At 52.1% G+C, this 18,279-nt stretch overlaps 1 protein-coding gene across 6 annotated transcripts in view; it reads left to right on the top strand.

The window, feature by feature from the left end:
- PPFIA1 (PTPRF interacting protein alpha 1) overlaps nucleotides 1–15,844 on the top strand; it is a 69,121-nt gene extending 53,277 nt beyond the window's left edge. For 4 of the 6 annotated variants that reach the window (XM_082749148.1, XM_082749147.1, XM_082749145.1 and 1 more), the window contains 7 exons: nucleotides 6,696–6,871; nucleotides 6,952–7,049; nucleotides 9,038–9,213; nucleotides 9,853–9,921; nucleotides 10,938–11,100; nucleotides 13,230–13,300; nucleotides 14,513–15,844. In XM_082749148.1, the coding sequence (XP_082605274.1) occupies nucleotides 6,696–6,871; nucleotides 6,952–7,049; nucleotides 9,038–9,213; nucleotides 9,853–9,921; nucleotides 10,938–11,100; nucleotides 13,230–13,288 (741 nt within the window). In that variant the 3' untranslated portion in view covers nucleotides 13,289–13,300; nucleotides 14,513–15,844. Of the gene's footprint in view, nucleotides 1–1,542; nucleotides 1,606–2,103; nucleotides 2,131–6,695; nucleotides 6,872–6,951; nucleotides 7,050–9,037; nucleotides 9,214–9,852; nucleotides 9,922–10,937; nucleotides 11,101–13,229; nucleotides 13,301–14,512 lie in introns of all 6 variants that reach the window. The other 2 variants (XM_082749144.1, XM_082749146.1) reach the window with 2 other exon arrangements.
- Nucleotides 15,845–18,279: the final 2,435 nt, after the last annotated feature.

Consider the following 18,279-nt stretch of genomic DNA (forward strand, 5'->3'; position numbering starts at 1 on the left):
CTCTCCAGCTCCCACAGACGGACCCCACGGTCCGACTTAAAGGCTTATCATTCCCCAAACACGGCAATTTCTGATGGGTGACGGGTGGGTGGCTCACGGGTCCTTCACAGAACGTTCTCACAGCACTTGGCTGTTGTGCTTTCCCATACAGAAATAGGAATTTTTAAAAGCATAGGAGAGTAACTATCTCTAATTCAATATAAATTGACCAAAAGTGAAGGGGACAGAGCTTCGATTCCCCATGTGCCCTGCGAGCCCCGGTTTACTGGCCCGCCCAGGGAGCTGTAGGCGCGGGGGCCCCGGGCTCGCGGCAGCCAGGGACTGTGCAGGTGCCGAGCATTGTCTGCTCGCGCTTCTGCTCCCCGTGGGAAGCCTGCGAGTGTCCTACCAGAGGCTCCTCGTGGCGTGGGCAACAGTCCTCTAACGAAAAGCCGGACAGCTGCTGGGGCACAGAGCAGCCATCCCCATCTGTAAAGTGCGGGTTCTCCACATCCGCTCGGCTCTTGGTCTGCTCTGCGGGGAAACCCGACGGGAGACAGAAGAGCCTCGCGGACGGACTTCTCCGCGCAGCAGCTTAGCGCCCGATTTGGGGCTGGTGCCCGCCTTGCACCCGAAGGGGCTGCAGCTGGCAAGTTTTCTCTTGTCTCTTAGGGGTTGAGTCAGAATGAACTGTTGGCCTGTGCCCCTCCCTGAGGCCCCGAGAGCTTCATGCCGGGGACGCTCTGTCACAGCGTCTGACCGGGACCCCATGGCCACTTGTTTCCAGTTAGAGTGCCCTTTCTAGAAAGGAAGGTGTAGGGAGGTTTTCCTGGAGTCTATGAATTGCCCAGTGAAGGCCGCGGACGGAGGCAGTGCACAGGGATGACGAGCCCCCTTGGGGAGGGACCGCACCGTGAGACGGGGTACAGCCTGCTCTGGAGGGGCCTGGCGGCTGGCACAGCACTTTGACAGGCCTCGGGTCTGCTGTGGTGCTTCAGTGGGGCCGGTATTTTGGCTCCGTGAAGTCCTGGGACATACCGTTTAACACACTCAGCCCTGGGCCCTGCCTCCCGGGTTCCCCAGATGAGGTGGTCCCGTCCACGTGGCCCAGTCACTGCGGAGCACATGCTGGGGGCCATTGTCCCACAGTCCAAAGCTAGACCTGGAGACCGGGCTCTCAGTTGTGCTTTGGGCAAAATGGTGGATGTATCGAGTGAGACTTAGTTGAGAATGCACAGTTTTCAGAAGTGCAGAATGTACCGTTGTCACAGTTGACACGCCTCAGGCAGGAGGCATGGCAGACGAAGCTCAGGGAACGGTAGGCTGTTCTTGGGTTGCTGACAACTCAGTGTTGGGACAGTGTGGTTAGTCTTCATGGACGGGGCGAGCTTGTTGTCACGCTCTGTCGTGTTCCATGCGGGCATCTAAGAGGAGAAGGTGAGAAGAATGGCCTTGGCCTCTGCCTGCTCCTCTTACCTGCCTGAGGCTTACCTGTCTGCCACCTTTCCTCTTTGTCACTGCTTCCCTTGCCCTGGATGTGGTTGGTCACTGGGGTCACCCTAGACCACGGGAAATGTCTGGCTAACGCATGAGGAGATGGAAACGCTCGCAGCCGCGCCACACACGGTCAGTCACAGCCCCGAGCTCGCCCCCCCTCAGGGCTCCCCACCTAAGAACGGCGCGGTTCTTGGCTTTTCCTTGGGAAACAAAGCTGTCATTTCACATTAAATTGTTCCGATAAGTATTTCCACTAGGTATTAGTTAAATGTGTGAAATGGAATTCTATTTTAGATTTTTTTTCAGGAACGTAAAATTAGTAGACGCGCCCTCTTTAGATGTGATTCCCGTCTCCTTTAAGGAGAGACCTCAGTTTGGCGCTCGGTCTTCATGTTCTGGCCCTAGTTTTCTCCTTATATGGAGGTGCTTACAGTGGGAAATTGGCTCTTTGCATGAGAAATTGGAATTGTTGGTTTTGCATGAGTTTTGCATGATGCTTTGATCTTTTTTTTAACTTTTTCTCTCACGTCACTCCGCACCTTCCCTACAGCGTCGATGTGCCTGCATCGCTAAGCTCACCAATACTAATAGTTCTGTTCTTTTGCATTCCTAACCTCGTAACACCAGGAGGATGAGGAGGGAAGCTGGGCTCAGGTTGGAGACTCTCTATAATATCCTCTTCACTATATGTACCGCAGCAAAAGAGCTGGAGTGTGAAAGCTTGTAATTGACTTTTCTTGACATTTTTAACATCTTAATTTGTGCGGAATATTGTTGCTGACTTAGAAGCGTTAGTCAGAGTGAAGCATAGGTTTAAAGAGTACGTCTCATGGACAAATTTGAACCTTTCCCGTGTGGCACCATGGTGTTTCACTCTGTAACCTAGATGACTCCGTTGAGCACGCGGCTCACGGACGGGGTGCCGCGGCTTCGGCGGCCCCTGGGATGCGTTCCCAGCATGAGACTTGGCACGGGGACCATCCCCGCCTGTCTGTGTCTCAGGGTGCTGGTCTGGGCTGTCCTGCTGCTGTGCTGGTCAAGAGGCTGTCTCACTCATGGGATTCTCAGAAATCAAGCCTCTCCCTGCAAAACATGCATTCGGAGTTTCAGCTTTCTGGTTCTTCGGCTCACGTAAATCTCTCGCGCGACTGTCCGGCAGCCCTGAGCTGAGACAGCTTGAGTAAAAGCAGTGGATCCCTGCCTGGGATTCTAGCACTGTGGCTGCCCGACTGGCTGTTCCATCGTAGGGCCACGTGGGAGGCTGCGAGGGTGCGGCCGGGCGGCTCTGCCCAGGGCTCTTACTAATGGCGTCATATTCGAGGATCTCAAAAGGATACTGGTATATCTGAAAAAAATTGAACTAATCCTAAATCTGAATTTTCCTCATTTCCAGTTGGTGGTTGAAACATCTGTTTTCCTCTAGCTGTGCTCCTAAAATCAAGCCGATGTTACTTTTGTAAAAAGCAGAAGAGGAGAGTGGCTAGCGTACTCTGTGCGCTCCCTCTCCAGCCGCTTGAGTCGGGCACTCTGGGCCGCTACCCCATGAGTATCTTCGTTAATCATTTAGCCCGCTCAAACGTCCCTTCACGGGGCCAGCAGTGACCATGAGTGAATTAAAAAGGGTGCATTTCGTAATTGCTTAAACGTCAGTGTTTTTCGTTAGAAGGACTTTGACAGCACCTCGGTATGCGATTCTCTGTACTGGGGCGTGACTTGTGAGTTAAACCAGCTGAACATTTGCTCTTTGCAGTGGAAACATAAGCAAGGATGGGCCATGCCAGTGACGCCAGAATTAGCCAGCGTCAGTCTTCAGCATAACCAAGGACGGTTTCCGCTCCGTCCCTCGTCTAGATGGGAGGAGGACCAAGAGGCGTCCTGGGTGCACCTGCCACCTGCTGCCAAGGGCAGAAGTCGTACAGTGCGCCCTCCGCATGCTGTTACATAGTCACCAGCTCCAAAGCCCAGGGGCAGTTTGAGATGCCCTTGGCACCCAGGGCAGGAAAATACCCAAGGTGTGGTCAAGTCATCGACGCCTTCACTTAGCAGGTGGCATCAGTGTGCTCTCTGTGCGAAACTGAGCTGCTTGCTGGGGACAGCTGCATCGCCCCTCACGTTTCACAGAGGTTACAAAGCTGAACCGTATTTGTGGTCATGTCAGGGCTGGGAAACACAAAGCCTGTGCCGGGACAGTCTCTTGAGTCCAGGTGGTCCCTGACCACGAGAGAGATTCCTGTCACCTGCTTCTTCAGCACACGTGACGGCAACCCGGGAGGTGTGGGTCGCCCTGGCTTTGAGCCTGGTTCCCCCGGGAGCTCGTGTCATTGAGCACTGAAGAAGTGGAGCTAGAGGAGTGGGGAACGACATTAAGGAGGCTCTGCTCCCGTGGATTGTCTGTTTAGAAATTTCTCTGCATTTTGTGTCCAATTAGGAATACGTAAACAGAGGCGAGAAAGCAGTGAGGAGTATTCACACTCTAAAACTCGGGTCTGAAAACGCATGACACTGTGACAACTTTCCAAAAATGTTTACTGGTTTTCTCGCTCATGGTTATTTAGACAGTAGTGAAACAGGTTTTTTCCTACTGAATTTGAGAATTCCTGTTGTAATTTGACTAGTTTCTTTTAGCTTGTTTGGTGTAAATAATAGATTAGAGGCTGTATTTTCAAGCCAGGACACCGTGGTAGTTGAGAGTTACCATTTCCAAGGATTCCGTAAGGCACTACAGAATTCTGATGGTCACTTAGTCTTCTAGGACTGAAGAACACCCAGTACCTTTGTCTGATGTGGATGCGGATACTTACGATGTATCAGTTTCTTTTTCATGGCACAAATCTTGCACATAAGCCTGTTAGATTTATTCCAAAGGATTTCGTGAGTTTTGATCACATTTTTAAATCTCCATTTCTACCTCATTTCTAGTATTTAGAAATACAGTTCACTTTCATATATTAACCTTGTATCCTGCAACTTGGCTAAACTCACTTTAGTTCAGATAGCTGCTCTGTATTTTTTTTTTAAGATTTTATTTATTTATCTGACAGAGAGAGATCACAGGTAGGCAGAGAGGCAGGCAGAGAGGGAGGAGGAAGCAGGCTCCCCGCTGAGCAGAGAGCCCGATGCGGGGTTCGATCCCAGGACCCTGAGATCATGACCCAAGATGAAGGCAGAGGCTTAACCCCCTGCGCCACCCAGGTGCCCCTGCTCTGTATTTTTCTAATACTGCTCATCAAGTCATCTGCAAATAAAGACAGTTTTATTTCTTTTCCAACCCATATGCTTCTGATTTCTCTTTCTTGCCTTATCACAGTGGCTGAGAGTTCTAGTACAGTGTTGAGTGAAAGTGGTGGGAGTAGACCTCCTTAACTTTGTTCCTGAATGTAGGGAAGATGCATTCAGTCTTTTACTACTGAGTATACTGACAGCTCTGTATTTTTTTAGAAGCCTTTGTCAAGTTGAGGCTGTTGTCGTCCAAACCTGGGTTGCAGAGGTTTCCGTGAATGAATGATGATTTGATCACGTACCTTTCTCACATTTCTGTGGTTCTTCATGTTAGTCCTTTGATACAGTGAATTTCTCTGATTTTTTCAAATATTGGTCCAACTTATGTTCCTGGGATAAACCCCACTTGTCATGATATCTTATTCTTTTCATTTATTACTGATTTGTTTTGCTAACATTTTGTTAACAAACATTTGCATCTGTGTCTTTGAGGGATATTTATTGGTCTGTAGTTTTCTTGAAGTGTGTCTGGTGTATTTTAGTGTCAGGATAATGCCGCTTTTATAGAATGAATTAGATATTCCTTCTTCACATTTTTGTAATAGTTTGTGTGGAATTGGTAGTTTTTTCATAAATGTTTGGTAGAGTTCACCAGTGAAGGCATTTAGAGTAGGGATCGAGCATATGGGCATAGTATGTGCATGTGTGCGCGTGCGCGTGTGTGTTTGTGTGTGGTCTATAGCTACAAGTTCAATTCAGGTACGGGTCACCTGTTTCTTACTGAGTGGCTCTCATAGATATGTCTTTCATGAAATTTGCCTGTTTTATCCAGGTTTCTTACAGCTGTCCACAGTTTTCCCATATTATCATTTCAGTGTCTGTAGGGTCTATACTGATGCCCCCTCTTTCATTCTTGATGTTAGTGATTTATATCTTTCTTCTCAATCACACTCAGTGATGTTTATGAAGATCCAGGTTTTACCTTCTTCATTTTATATACACCCAGTGTGGGGCTTGAACTTACAACCCCGACATCAAGTCGCACACTCCACTGACCAAGGCCAACCAGGTGTTCCTTGCACGTTCACTTTCATTTAGTTCAAAATATTTTCCCGTTTCCCTTGTGATTTCTTCTTTTGACACATGGGTTATTTGGAAGTATGCTAGTTCCAAATATTTGGGACTTTTCTAGATGTCTTTTTATTATGGAGTTCTAATGTAATTCACTTGCGGTCAGAGGAAATATACTTGTTATGATTTCAGTCTCTCCGAACACGTGGAGATTGTTCTGTGTCGGAGAATGTTCTGTGTGTGCTGCTTTTGGGTGGAACGGCCTCTCATGTTGGTTGGATTGGGTGACACTGCTGCTTCCAGGCTTCTCTGTCCGCATGAGCCAGTCCATTGACTCGGGGTCTTACATACCAAATTAGGCGTCGAGGTGAGGGGGTGTCTCCTGACTCTCTCTCATCTCAGCCTTACCATGTTCCTCTCTCCTTTCCATCTGTGTTTTAATTCAAATCTGTGGTTTTAAAAGTTGATTTTGAAATTAACCTATTTTATTAAAGAAATACAGAAAGCAAAGTGTTAAAAATAAAATGAAAGCCAGCCAGAGAGATTTTTACTGAGTAGACTTGGATTGATCCTTCAAACTTGTTCATGAGCCGTGATCGTTCTTTGTCGTTGTATCATTATACATGAAGACGAGCTCAGAGAGACAGCATGCAATAGTCACCATTTTATTGTACTTTGGTAAATATGTTAAATTCATTAGCACAAGTCATAGAATTTTCAGGGTACAATTTCTTTTGTGCAAAATGTTACTAACAATTTAAGAGTAAATAGGAGATCAAGTTATTCTGAAATTATAAAAAAAATGTTATCAGTTTAGCCTTTGAGAACCTGTAACAGATTGAAAATCCAATTTAAAGATTATTTGAATGACCCTATGACCTCTTCTGGGGCTTTTCTTCTGAACTGATGTGCTTAATTATTGCAACCAGACCCTGGCCTACGGGGACATGAACCATGAGTGGATAGGCAATGAGTGGCTGCCCAGCCTGGGCCTGGCGCAGTACCGGAGCTACTTCATGGAGTGCCTGGTGGACGCGCGCATGCTGGACCACCTGACCAAGAAGGACCTGCGGGGGCAGCTGAAGATGGTGGACAGCCTCCACAGGTGCGCCCGCGGGGAGTCCTGCCCGTTAGCTCCGGGAGCTCACGCTGCAGGCATGGCTCACTTTTTTTTCCCCCCAATAGAAACAGTTTCCAGTGTGGAATCATGTGCCTGCGGAGATTAAATTATGACCGAAAAGAACTGGAGAAGAAAAGAGAAGAAAGCCAGAATGAAATAAAAGGCAAGTGTATCGTGTGTCGTGGATGTGGGTAACTGCTGCTTCCCGTGGTGCTAACAGCTGGTGACTGCCTATTGAAAAACAAAAACAGAAAGAAAAAAAAAAGAAAAAGAAGTTAAAAAATTACAAGGGCACCGAGCAGGCTCCGTCAGCGGAGTGTGCGACTCTTGATCTCGGGGTTGTGAGTTCAAGTCCCACGATGGATGTGGAGATTACTCAAAAACAAAACTTTAAAAAGAGACTGAAAATAAATAAAATAAGAAATTAAAAAAAGTAAGGAAAGGGTCTAAGTGGAGAAGGCTAGTCCAGCATCATGACAGAGAAAGGAGGGGTGACTGGGCGCCTCTAAGACCCTCCTCTGTGCCTGTTGCCTTGTGCTCACATCGGTCTGTAAGGTCGGGGTCTCAAGGTGAGCATTTTTCCTGTGACCTCAGACCTCTCCCGTTGTGAGGACACATGTCCTCCTTCGTCCAGAAAGGCTGCAACGTGAGGCCAGATAGCAACCGAGCAGAGGCAGATGGGCGGGTGCTGCGTGCTGCTTGGTGCAAGCGTGACGAACACCGCTGTCTAGCCAGGGCCTGAGGGGCCCGGAAGAGAACAATAGCGTGGCTCTGCTCCATTTGCTGAGGGGGCGGCGTGGAGTTACTGTGGTAGTCAGGCCCTAAAGACGGGATGGAGAGCCTCTTCTTGGGGCCAGCCGTGGGCAGAGGCATTTTGGGTAGAAAATAGGCCGAGGGGTGTTCCGGGGACAAGGGTACTCGGCTGGGAGGCGGCAGGTGCTCCCCTCTGCTGGGAAGCTTACCCACCCAGGGCACCTCTAGTTGTTTGCTTGGAAATAAGGTGGCAACGGTTAAGCTCCCAAGTAAAGGCTCCCCCAATTTTCAGTATAAAGGAATCACTAAGAATGGTAATAGCAGGTGAGCCGTGTTGACCAGCTCTAAGCGTGGAGCTTGATTTACGTCATCCTTACTACCACAGTCCCCATAAGTGCGGTTTTCGTCCCCTGTCTTTAGTAAGACAGAAATTAAAGATGATGATATGGTTGGGGAGGTGGCCCATTGGAAGGCTAGTCTAGCCATGATTGAGTTACTGTGAATCACAGGAAAAACCTTTAGCTAACATTTGCAGTCTGTCTCCTAAACACATGCAATCCAATGCATTTAACATATAAATACAGTTATGATCTCTAAATATTTTACCAGCTGTGCCTGTGTGTGTGTATCTGCCCTTTTACCTAGAAAAGGAGGTGGGAGATGAGAGATGTGGATCTGTTTCACGTGTTTTGTATTTCCGTCTTAAATCTTTTCACAGTTGACGGAAGCGGTCTTTGAAAGGAACTGGTGATCTTCTGGGTGTATTTTTTTACAGGGTGGCTATTTTTAGATCTCTGCTAGAGCAAAAGTGATAGTTTATTACTTTGCATAAATATAAGATCTTTCCCCACAGTTTCTAATATGCTGGAGAATATCTTCCAGGTTCTCTGTTTTTAAAATGCAACAATTAAAAAGCCTTTGAGATTATGAGGGGTTTGTGTCGAATTCACAAGCTGCCCAGGCACAGTGCCCGGGGCCCACGCCTCTGATGGGAGGACAGTATTTCAGCAGATCCGGGGTCTGTAGGGCAAGCTCGTGCCTACCTAGTGGGTGTTCGGATTCTTTTGTCCTTTTGGTTTCTGAAGCCTGGGCCCCTGTCGCTTTTTATTCCCTGGAAACTCGGTGTGTGTGTTAAGTTCCTTGCCCCCAGGTCGAGTCAGAGTGAGTTTCAGTAGGACGGTCTCCACTGGACAAGCCACAGGCCAGGACAGCAGTGCGCGAGCGCGGCAGAAGCCCTCCATGCGCCCACCTGGCCGTGCCCCAGGCCCCTGCGGCTCACGTCTCGTGTCAGGCGCTGGAGGCTTGGGGCCTGCGGGGGCGTCTCGATCCCATGTTGCGGGGCAGACGCGGGAAAGAGCTTCCTGCGGCGCCTGGAGCCTTGCTTGCACTTGTCTGCAGATGTGCTGGTTTGGAGCAACGATCGTGTGATTCGCTGGATCCTGTCGATCGGCCTCAAAGAATACGCCAACAATCTCCTTGAGAGCGGCGTCCACGGCGCGCTGATGGCCTTGGACGAGACCTTCGACGCCAACGCCCTGGCGCTCCTGCTGCAGATCCCAACTCAGAACACGCAGGTGACGCGGCCGTGCCCGCACCCTGCCCTCCAGCCGCCGCTGGGCTCCACCGGCCAGCCCTTCCTCTCCCCCTGCCTCGTCCGCCACGTGCTGGCTCAGAGCGCACAGTGCTCCCCAGCTGCGCCTCGCGTCCTCTTGCCCTTCCCGGGCCTGGGACACGCAGGAGTCCTGGAGTAGATGGTGTCCGGGAGACCTGCATCCACACCGGCTACTTGTAGAGTGGCCAAGGAGAGGGACACTGTCCCTCGAGTATGCCACCAGACGGAGGTCTCGGGAACTTTCTCATTTCCCTGTGTCCTCCGTTTTGACCCATGGGCTCACTGGAGAATCAGGAATGTTTCTGTTTGTCTACAGAATGTTGTACTTGCCCAGTCCCTCCGCCTCCCCGCCAGCAGCAGCACGCACGGCACACTTGTTACCCGGTGTCCCAGGAGCCCACGAATGCCCACCTCCGAGGGCCCATAAATGACTTCCCGTTAAAACCGCTGACTTAAAGTACACTGGGTGGTTCCAGGCTTTCAGCCCTTGAGTTGTTGTTGGTTTTTTAAAAATTCTCCATTTAAAAGTAGCCGTGGTACGCGGGCATCCTCCAGATGAGGCTGATGGGAGTTTGGGGGCGTTGTTCTGTTATGATTTCAGGCTCGCGCTGTCTTGGAGAGAGAGTTTAACAACCTTCTGGTCATGGGGACTGACAGAAGGTTCGATGAAGTAAGTTTTCAGCCTCATGATTTTTAAATTTGCATTAAATGTGAACTTCATATTTGGGGGGGCCCTTTTGGCTCAGCTCGGTCGTGCGCCAGCCTCTTGATCTCAGGGTTGTGGGATTGAGCCCCACACTGGATACAGAAATAACCTAAAAGTAAAATCTGTAAATATAAAGAAACCAACATAAATTTGCATATTTGTAGCAGCCAGGTAGTCTGGGTGACTCTTCCAAATGTGGAGATAGTTTTACTTTAAGAGTTAAGCTTTGCTTTTAATTTATTAACAAATGAGCTAATACAAAAGCAGTATTTTCACTAAGATGGGGAGGTTTTTTTTATATTTTTGCTATTTAACTTTTGATAACCTTCAGAAATGTTTTTCACATCAGAAAGCATTGGTTGGAAAAAAAAAAAAAGAAAGAAAGCATTGGTTGCAGTCTAGGAAGAGAGTCTGAGCTGTTGTTCTGGGACAGCTGGGTACCTCACCCCACCAGGGCCCCTTGCGCTCTGGGGGAAGGTTTCAGAAGTTGATTTGGAGACACAGGACACGTTCATGTTTCATCGTACGAGCCCGTGACTCGTGTGCTCCCACACCACGACATGTTATGTCCTCATAGCTCACACTCCGTGCGAGCACTTGAGTGTGGCGGGAACAGAACACCTGACCCGCTGGCCTGTCCCAGCCTGAAGACTGTTTTGAAGACGATAACATAGTATCTTACCGAGCTAGAAGGTGATCTTTACTGGAGAAGGAGCGACACGCGGCAGATAGTCACACCCCCAGGAAGCCCAGGACTTCATTTGTGCCCAGCTGGGGTCCCAGCATGAGGGTGGCCCTGCTCCCTTTTGCTCCCAGAAGTTCCCAGTCCGGGCATGAAGTCCAAAGGTTATCAAGAATGGGGTTAGATACACGTGAACAAAATTGCGGTGACAAGGACATTTTAAAGGGATGGTGACTTTACTGTGTATTTTGTCCTTTATTTTAAAAGCAGTCGTGCTTTCTGCCCTTTAATTTACCAGGATGACGATAAAAGCTTTAGGAGGGCACCTTCCTGGAGGAAAAAGTTTAGACCAAAAGACGTTCGTGGCTTAGCTGCTGGGTCAGCAGAGACTCTCCCCGCAAACTTCCGGGTCACTTCTCTGTCCTCGCCCTCTGTGCAGCCAAAGAAGATGCAGCTGGACGGTACGTGGCGCCCCACGCTCCCCTGGCCACGGCCGGCAGCATGAGCCGCGCTCTGGAGGGGGCACGAACAGCGGTCCGGGCTGGGAGTTTGGGGGGCGTGTGGCTGCGGTTGTGTGCACGCTCAGGGAAGGCTTTCTGGAAAGTGCTTTCCTCAGAGCTGTATGTGGGCCGTGAGAGCAGAACTCGCAGCCTTCTGCACAGGCAGAGCGCGCACGTGCTCTAAGACTGACCCTCACGGCTGTGTAGAAAGTTCAGACACAGACACGTTTTCCGATCACACCTGGTCGAACAGTAGCACATTCTCCCGACTGAGGAAGCTGAGCGGTACGCGTGCAGAGACGTGTCCGTGCGGCCCGGGGAGCTCTGTCCTGAGCGGGAGGAGCGACTAGTCCGTTGTCATCAGCGTGGTCTCCACCTCCATCCCTGCTCGCACTTGTCCGGGCCGTGACATGTTGTAAGAGGGGGTGGCGCAGGGAGCGGGGACCTCGGGAGGTCTCACAGAGTACGGCTGGTCCTGTCGGTCCTCTGGCTGGACGGTCGTCGTGTCACATCAGGATGGTCCCCGGACGGTCCCTCTGCTAGTGAGGACGTGGCTGTGGCCTGCAGAGGGACGGCTCCACTCTGACCCTGTCCCACTCAGTGACAAGAGGGAGGCCCAGACTCCCGGCCTGGGCTGGAATCGGGCTCTGCCCTGTGCGAGGTGCATGACCTTGAGCCCTGTGCCTCAGTGTCCCCATCTGCAGAGTGGTTGTTGCACTAGCGTCTTCCTCACTGATGGCTTGTGGCAGTGAGTCCTTCATGGGAAGCGGTTGGCGAGTGTCCTGCGTGCCCCGACCCGTCGGCCCGTGTGACACTTGGTGGGCGGGCTAGGCAACTGCAGGGAAGGGCGCAGGTGTAGACGCACAGCGTGGTGTTCGGGTTCCCCGGCCCCTCGCTCTGCCTGTGCCGAGGGCTGTGAGTGCTGCTCCCGCTGCCCACGTGCAGCCCCGAGCAAAGCCGTTTCCAGAAAGCCTTCGCTGAGCTTTGAGTGAGGGAGGCTTACCGGGCGGTGTTTTCATTTAAAACACTGCATGTCTTCGCCAGACTTCAGCAACATGCTTAACGGGGGGAAAACCCAGCCTTTTGAAAAAAATAGCATTTTTCTTCAAGAAGCCTGTAGATGATTTCTCTAGGTTTTAGTGGTCACTTGGCCTTCGGCTTCTGGGGCAGTCGGCCTGCTCCCCTGCTTTCCTCACAGCTTCACTTCACAAATCGCATCCGACTTGTTAGAAACGTTGGCGACGTTTGGATCGCAGCGTGGGTGAACGAAACATGAGCCTCGAGAAAGGCGCAGGGAGCACAGCCCCGGGAGGGGACCCTTACCCTCATAGCCCGGAGGCGTAACTCGGGTCCCGTGGGCGTCCTGGCTTCTGAAACGTGGGGTGCGTGGGGCCCGGGGCCCCAGCTCCCTGCACGTGCTTCCTGGCCCCAGGGCGCATGTCAGTAACAGGGCTCCTGGGCCGCCTGTGGGAGACGGGGCTGGGGCTGGGGACTGCCCGCGGCCCGCAGCCGAGCCACACGGGGGCTCTTCATAGCACAGAGCACCTGGAGGCACGCCCGCCGCCGCCGCGGGAAGGGGCGCTGGGCTTGGGTTTCCTGAGCGCAGTCCCGCACCTGCTGCCGGGAGGGCAGGGCCGTCCTTCTCGGACAGATGGCCAGAGCGGGCCTCGGGACGGGCCCTGGGCGCCCGCAGCGGCCTGGGAACCTCAGCTTACTGCCGGGCTCTTTGCCTCCCACTCTCCCTGGACAGATGGATACTTAGGGCTGAAAGAGAAGTCTATAAATCTGGAGGCTTTAAGGAGAGACGAAGTCACCGTGTTCGTGATTGTTACTAATGCAGATGAGTGTGGCAGAATTGCTCTCCTGTCCCCTGCTGCCCCGGGGGGCCTGGACTGCGCGGGGTGGGGAGACAAGGTCACTTGGTGACTCAGTTCCCCTCCTCCGGCTCCTCCAGTCCCGCTCAGAGGTCCCCTGGGAGCACCTCCGTAGGCGCTGCTATGGGTGTGAATGTGCGTGTGCGTGTGTGTGTGCCGCTCTGAGACTAACCGCATGCTGTGTTTGCACGCCTCCCCTCGTGGCCGTCGGAGCAGGCAGCGTGTCAGGACCGCAGAGGCTGGATTCCGCCACGGTCAGGACTTACTCCTGCTGACGCCTCCTGCGGGTGAGTAGCCGGGAGAGGCGGCCCCAGGAGCTCAGGGCCCCACGCAGGAGTGTGCGCACGAACCCCTGTGCCCACCGTGCGTGCCGCACACGCTGGCCGCCGTGTCCTCGGTCCGTGAGCGACACAGGGTGTCGCACTTCTGTCCTTGCTGGCTCCGGTGTCAGCTCCTGTCTTCCCGGGGGTGCAGGGCGGGGAGAGGCAGGACAGCACAGGAGAGGGAACCCGACCCTTGGCGGGCTGTCCCCAGCAGGTCTCTGGCGCCTGGGTGGCTGCCTGCACCTGCCGTCACCCCCCAGGCCGCTGCCCCCAGCCCCCTGGAGACCCGTGGTCCTGAGTGAAATAGGCCCCAAGTTTGAAGCTTCGTGAGGCAGCCCCACCGTGCGGCACTGAGAACCTCTCCACTGAGAGACTGGGGTTTGCTTTAAAGACCAGTTTGAGAGAGCGCAGGGAGCGCGTGCGCACACGCGTGTGAGCGGTGGGGGAGGGGCCGCGTGCACGAGCCTCTCCCGGCCTTGGCGCTGCCTGTGGAGCCTGATGCGGAGCTCGATCTCATGACCCTGGGGGCCCGATCTGAGCCCAAACCAGGAGTCAGACGCCTCACTGACTGAGCCCCCCGGGTGCCCTAAGAGGCTGGTCTAAAAACACCACAAAGAAACAAAAAGCCAAGTGCGTTGCCCTGAGAGGGGCTGAGTTTGTGGATTGAGATTTCCAGTGCAGGCCCAGGAGCCCGGCCTCTTGCCCCTGCTCTGGGGGCCCTGGGTGGGGGGTGGCTTTGTTTGCTCTTACTTGGGTTTCCTCCCTCAGCCCGGAGGTGTGGTTGCTGGGGGCTCCCTGCTGGCTCAGTCTGAGGGGCGTGCGGCTCTGGGTCTCAGGCTCGGGTTAGAGCCCCGTGTTGGATGTAGAGCTACTTAAAAATAAAACCTTTTCAAAATTCTGTTTTTTCATCCTTTTTTAAAATTGGTAACTTTTAGACATAAGCAAAAATGAATTCTCATTGACAAGCAAAAAGCTCGATGTTTTCTCGAACTTCTCAGAGGGGCTGAAGCTCTGGTTGCAGGAGGGAGGCGCGCTGGGACCTGCCCGGCCTGGAAGCCGCTGCTCACGCGGCTTGTCTTAAGGCTGATTCTTTCCCTGAAACAAATAACACGTTACACGTTAATAATAATAATGATTAAAAGGCTAATAATTCTTTTGTCTGTTTTTATTTTCCAGTTTACCCGCACTACTTCTACAGATGATTACGCAGCATTTTGAATCCAACAAAGACTACATTTTAAAATTCAATGGAATCTTTAATCTGTTAATACTTGTTATATTGACCCGTGAGATATTTTATTACAGAGTTTTTAATTCGCAAAAAATTCATGAATACCATAGAGAAAATATTTTAGAATTTAATGTTTCTTATATTTATGTAAACTTATGACTTCATTCACATAGTTACTGACTTTTCCGTGTATATCCAGGCTATAAATATCCTTTCAAATCAATTCATGTTCTTTTATCTGATTTTAGTCTTTCAGATGAATGTACTGTAATGCTTGTATGTATAAATCCCAAGAACCAATCTAGGGCTTTTGTAAATTGTGCATTTATTGTAATTACCATTGCTTTGTTATTAATAAACCCTGACAGAGGATTTTTCCACGCTCGTAAAGTCATCATGACACAACGTGTGCTGTCAAACGGAACCCAGCTCCACAACAATCATTTTGAAAGAAGCAGACTCGATTTCAAGCAACTGTTATATTTTAATGACTGAGCTTAAGTCTACTTTTTCTAGCAAGAAATGCTTTATTCCACAGCCTGAACAGATTTAAACTATCTGGTGTGAAGTATCAGTTTCGGAAAATTTGGACTGGAAAGATTATTGGAACACTATGGGAATCTCTTAGGACCCCTGGACTCTATAGCCTCGCCCCCCGGGGGGGCTCGGGGCAAGCTGAGGATCCCGAGGGCCTGGGGGGGGTCCTGGGCGCCCTCCTGGTGCGGAGCTCGCTGGCGAGGACTCTCAGAGGACCAGTCAGGAAGCACTGCCCCCCCCCCAGCTGGGTGCCCACAGGGCAGGAGGGCGCCGTCCTGGAAATAATGTTGTGCAACTCTAACAAGGCCTTACTGTTCTTATGTAAATCATCTTTTTACATTTGTTTGTAAACATGTTTAAAGAATGGACCTACTCGTACATTTTTAGACTTTGATGAGATAGCCCTTTTGGATTGTATAAGGAGCAAATGTAACTCTTCTTTCTCCTGGGCATATTAAAAAGCCAGCAAGAAATGTGTCCGACCACGGTGCGTTATTTATTATGCCGCTGATAGCGCTGGAAACGGCATGTCTTTCTACATTTGGTTTCTGCTTTTCATTTACTCGTACAATTCACTGTTACCGCTATGTTTTTCTATTAATCTTTTGTGAAACTTCCTGACTATGTAACAAAGTCTGTACAGTCTACTTTGAGCTATTTTTATCACAGTATTATTTATTGCTGTCTTTCAATACAGTACTGAAGCGTTTTCCACTGCCAATAAAGAATACTGACAACCAGCTGCCGGGCGTCGCCGACTCACTGTGCGCCTCCCCTGTGGGCCCGCGGTGGTGCGGGGGGGTCTAGTGTGCACAGCAGCTCGGAGACCCAAACAGCCCAAGGGTGCATGTGCAGGCCCTGGGTGTCACCCAGAGGGGGACCCGGTGTTTGTGCCCTGGGTCCCGGAGGCACAGAGACTCACATCTCCCTGGCCCCCTCCAGGGCCCCAACGAGGCCGGGGAGCGTGTACTTGTGCAAGTGTGCGTCCTCACCACTGCTTTCTCATCCCCCGGCGGTCGTCTGCCTGGGCTTTCCTCTCCCGCTGCTGTCCTCGTGTGACCAGAGACCGTACCCAGGGCTGCATCCTTCTACTTCTCGTGGCCCCTGGGAACCCGCGTGGTGCAGGGCAGAGGGGAGGGGGCGGTTAGGGCTAGCCAACTCCGATGGTTCCCCCTCCCTATGCCGGAGACTGGATCCCCATTGGGGTGGGGATGAAAATGACATTTTTCGGGGCACCTGGGTGGCTCCATGGGTTAAAGCCCCTGCCTTCGGCTCAGGTCGTCATCTCAGGGTTCTGAGATCGAGCCCCGCATCGGGCTCTCTGCTCAGTGAGGAGCCTGCTTCCCTCTCTCTCTGCTTGCCTCTCTGCCTACCTGTGATCTCTGTCTGTCAGATAAATAAATGAAATCTTTATAAAAAAAAAAAAATTTCCCTTGCCAATTCCATTTATGCCGAAAAAGCAAACGTCCGCTGAGAAAGAGACCGAGCCGTGAGCAGGTGTCTGGGACGTCCCGCGGCTGTGAGAAGCCCGCTGGCCGCCCGTCGCGGTCTCCCTTCCCACATGGATGTCCCAGGGCTGCTCCGTCATCCCTTAGCCCCACCTGCTCCCACGGAGCTCCTCCCGCCGCTGCCCTCCCCGCGGCTGGGCCCAAGCCCTCCTCCCTGTTTTGCATCGTGTGTTCTGAAGCACCGTGGGGTTGGGTTCTAGTCCTCACAACGTGCTAACTCCGGCCTGTGTGCAGGTGGACGGGGCTCTCAGCTCCGCGCGGTTCTCCCGGCCTCTCGTACCTTCTGCCTCCCGTTAGAACACCTGTCAGGGGCCCTCCCTGGGGGTCCAGGATGGGCTCAAGCTCCCTCACGTAGCTGCATCGACAAAGACCCCTTTTCCAGGGGAAGCCCCATTCACAGGTTCCGGAGGCCTGGACGGAGGAGGTCTGCTGGGGGGGCCCACCCGTCCGCCTGCTGGGGGGCCCACCCGTCCGCCCGCCTCACTGCGGGACGTTTCTGATGGCGACATCAGGGTAGGGAGGACGGGCCCCACCCTCCCAGCGAACAGGAGCCGAGAGCCAGGAGCTGCTGAGCTGAGATTTGGGGAGGGAGCAGCCCAGGGTCTGGCCCGAGGATAGCAGAGGACACAAAATCATGAAGGGGCACCTCTGGCACCAAGACAGATTTACTAGTGGTTGAGCTTTGAACTTGAGTGTGCCGAGTATCACCTGGCCAGAGACTTGTGACAGCGGGGCTGGGGGCCTGGGAGGACTCTGCCCTATTAAAAAGCTATTCCAATAACCCCCTGGAGGTTATTGTGGAGGGCCTGCTCTGGGCAGCCACTTGGAGGTGCCAGGGAGAGCGTGACCACAGCTAACAGTCCTGCCTGCTGGTGGGAGGAGGCAGCGCCTGCCTGGGCACCAGGGTCCTGCAGGGGAGGCTGCAGGTGGCTGCCACATGGTTGAGGGGGCACCCCTGGACAGATTTCGGGGTGCACCCGTGCAGATGGAGCTGTACAGGGGTGTCCTGATTTCCCGCACGTGCCCGCTGTCCCGCGGCCGGGTCCAAGGGGGGGCCCATCGTGCATTATTTTCAATGGGTCTCGCCGGCCCTCTTCTGAGGAAGCCAACAGAACACAGTTCTCTCCTCGCCATGAGGGGCGGCCACCAGCCCCGCGGCTTCCTGGCTTCAGCTCCACAGCCCAGCATGCTCTCCTCAAATTAAAAATTTTTTAATTTTTTTATAAAGATTTTATTTATTTATTGAGAGAGAGACAGTGAGAGAGAGCATGAGTAAGGAGAAGGTCAGAGAGAGAAGCAGACTCCCCGTGGAGCTGGGAGCCCGATGCGGGACCCGATCTCGGGACTCCGGGATCATGACCTGAGCCGGAGGCAGTCGCCCAACCAACTGAGCCACCCAGGCGTCCCCAATTTTTAATTTTTAAATTAAAAGGAAAGTAAATTGAATTTTTTTAATTGAACAAAAGCAGTGTCGCCGAGGACATGTGACATCACACAAGCTACGAGGCTGAAGGGATCGGGGTCCTCCCTTCTCCATCACCCCATTTTCTGTTCAATGTTTAATTTTATTCTTTCACGATTTTAAGCAATCTCTACACCCAAGGTGGGGCTCGAACTCATGACCCTGAGATCAGCGAGTCACACACTTTACCAATGGACCAGCCAGG

The sequence above is a fragment of the Mustela nivalis genome (genome assembly GCF_964662115.1).
Source record: "Mustela nivalis genome assembly, chromosome: 9".
In the NCBI taxonomy this organism is placed as follows: Eukaryota; Metazoa; Chordata; class Mammalia; order Carnivora; family Mustelidae; genus Mustela; species Mustela nivalis.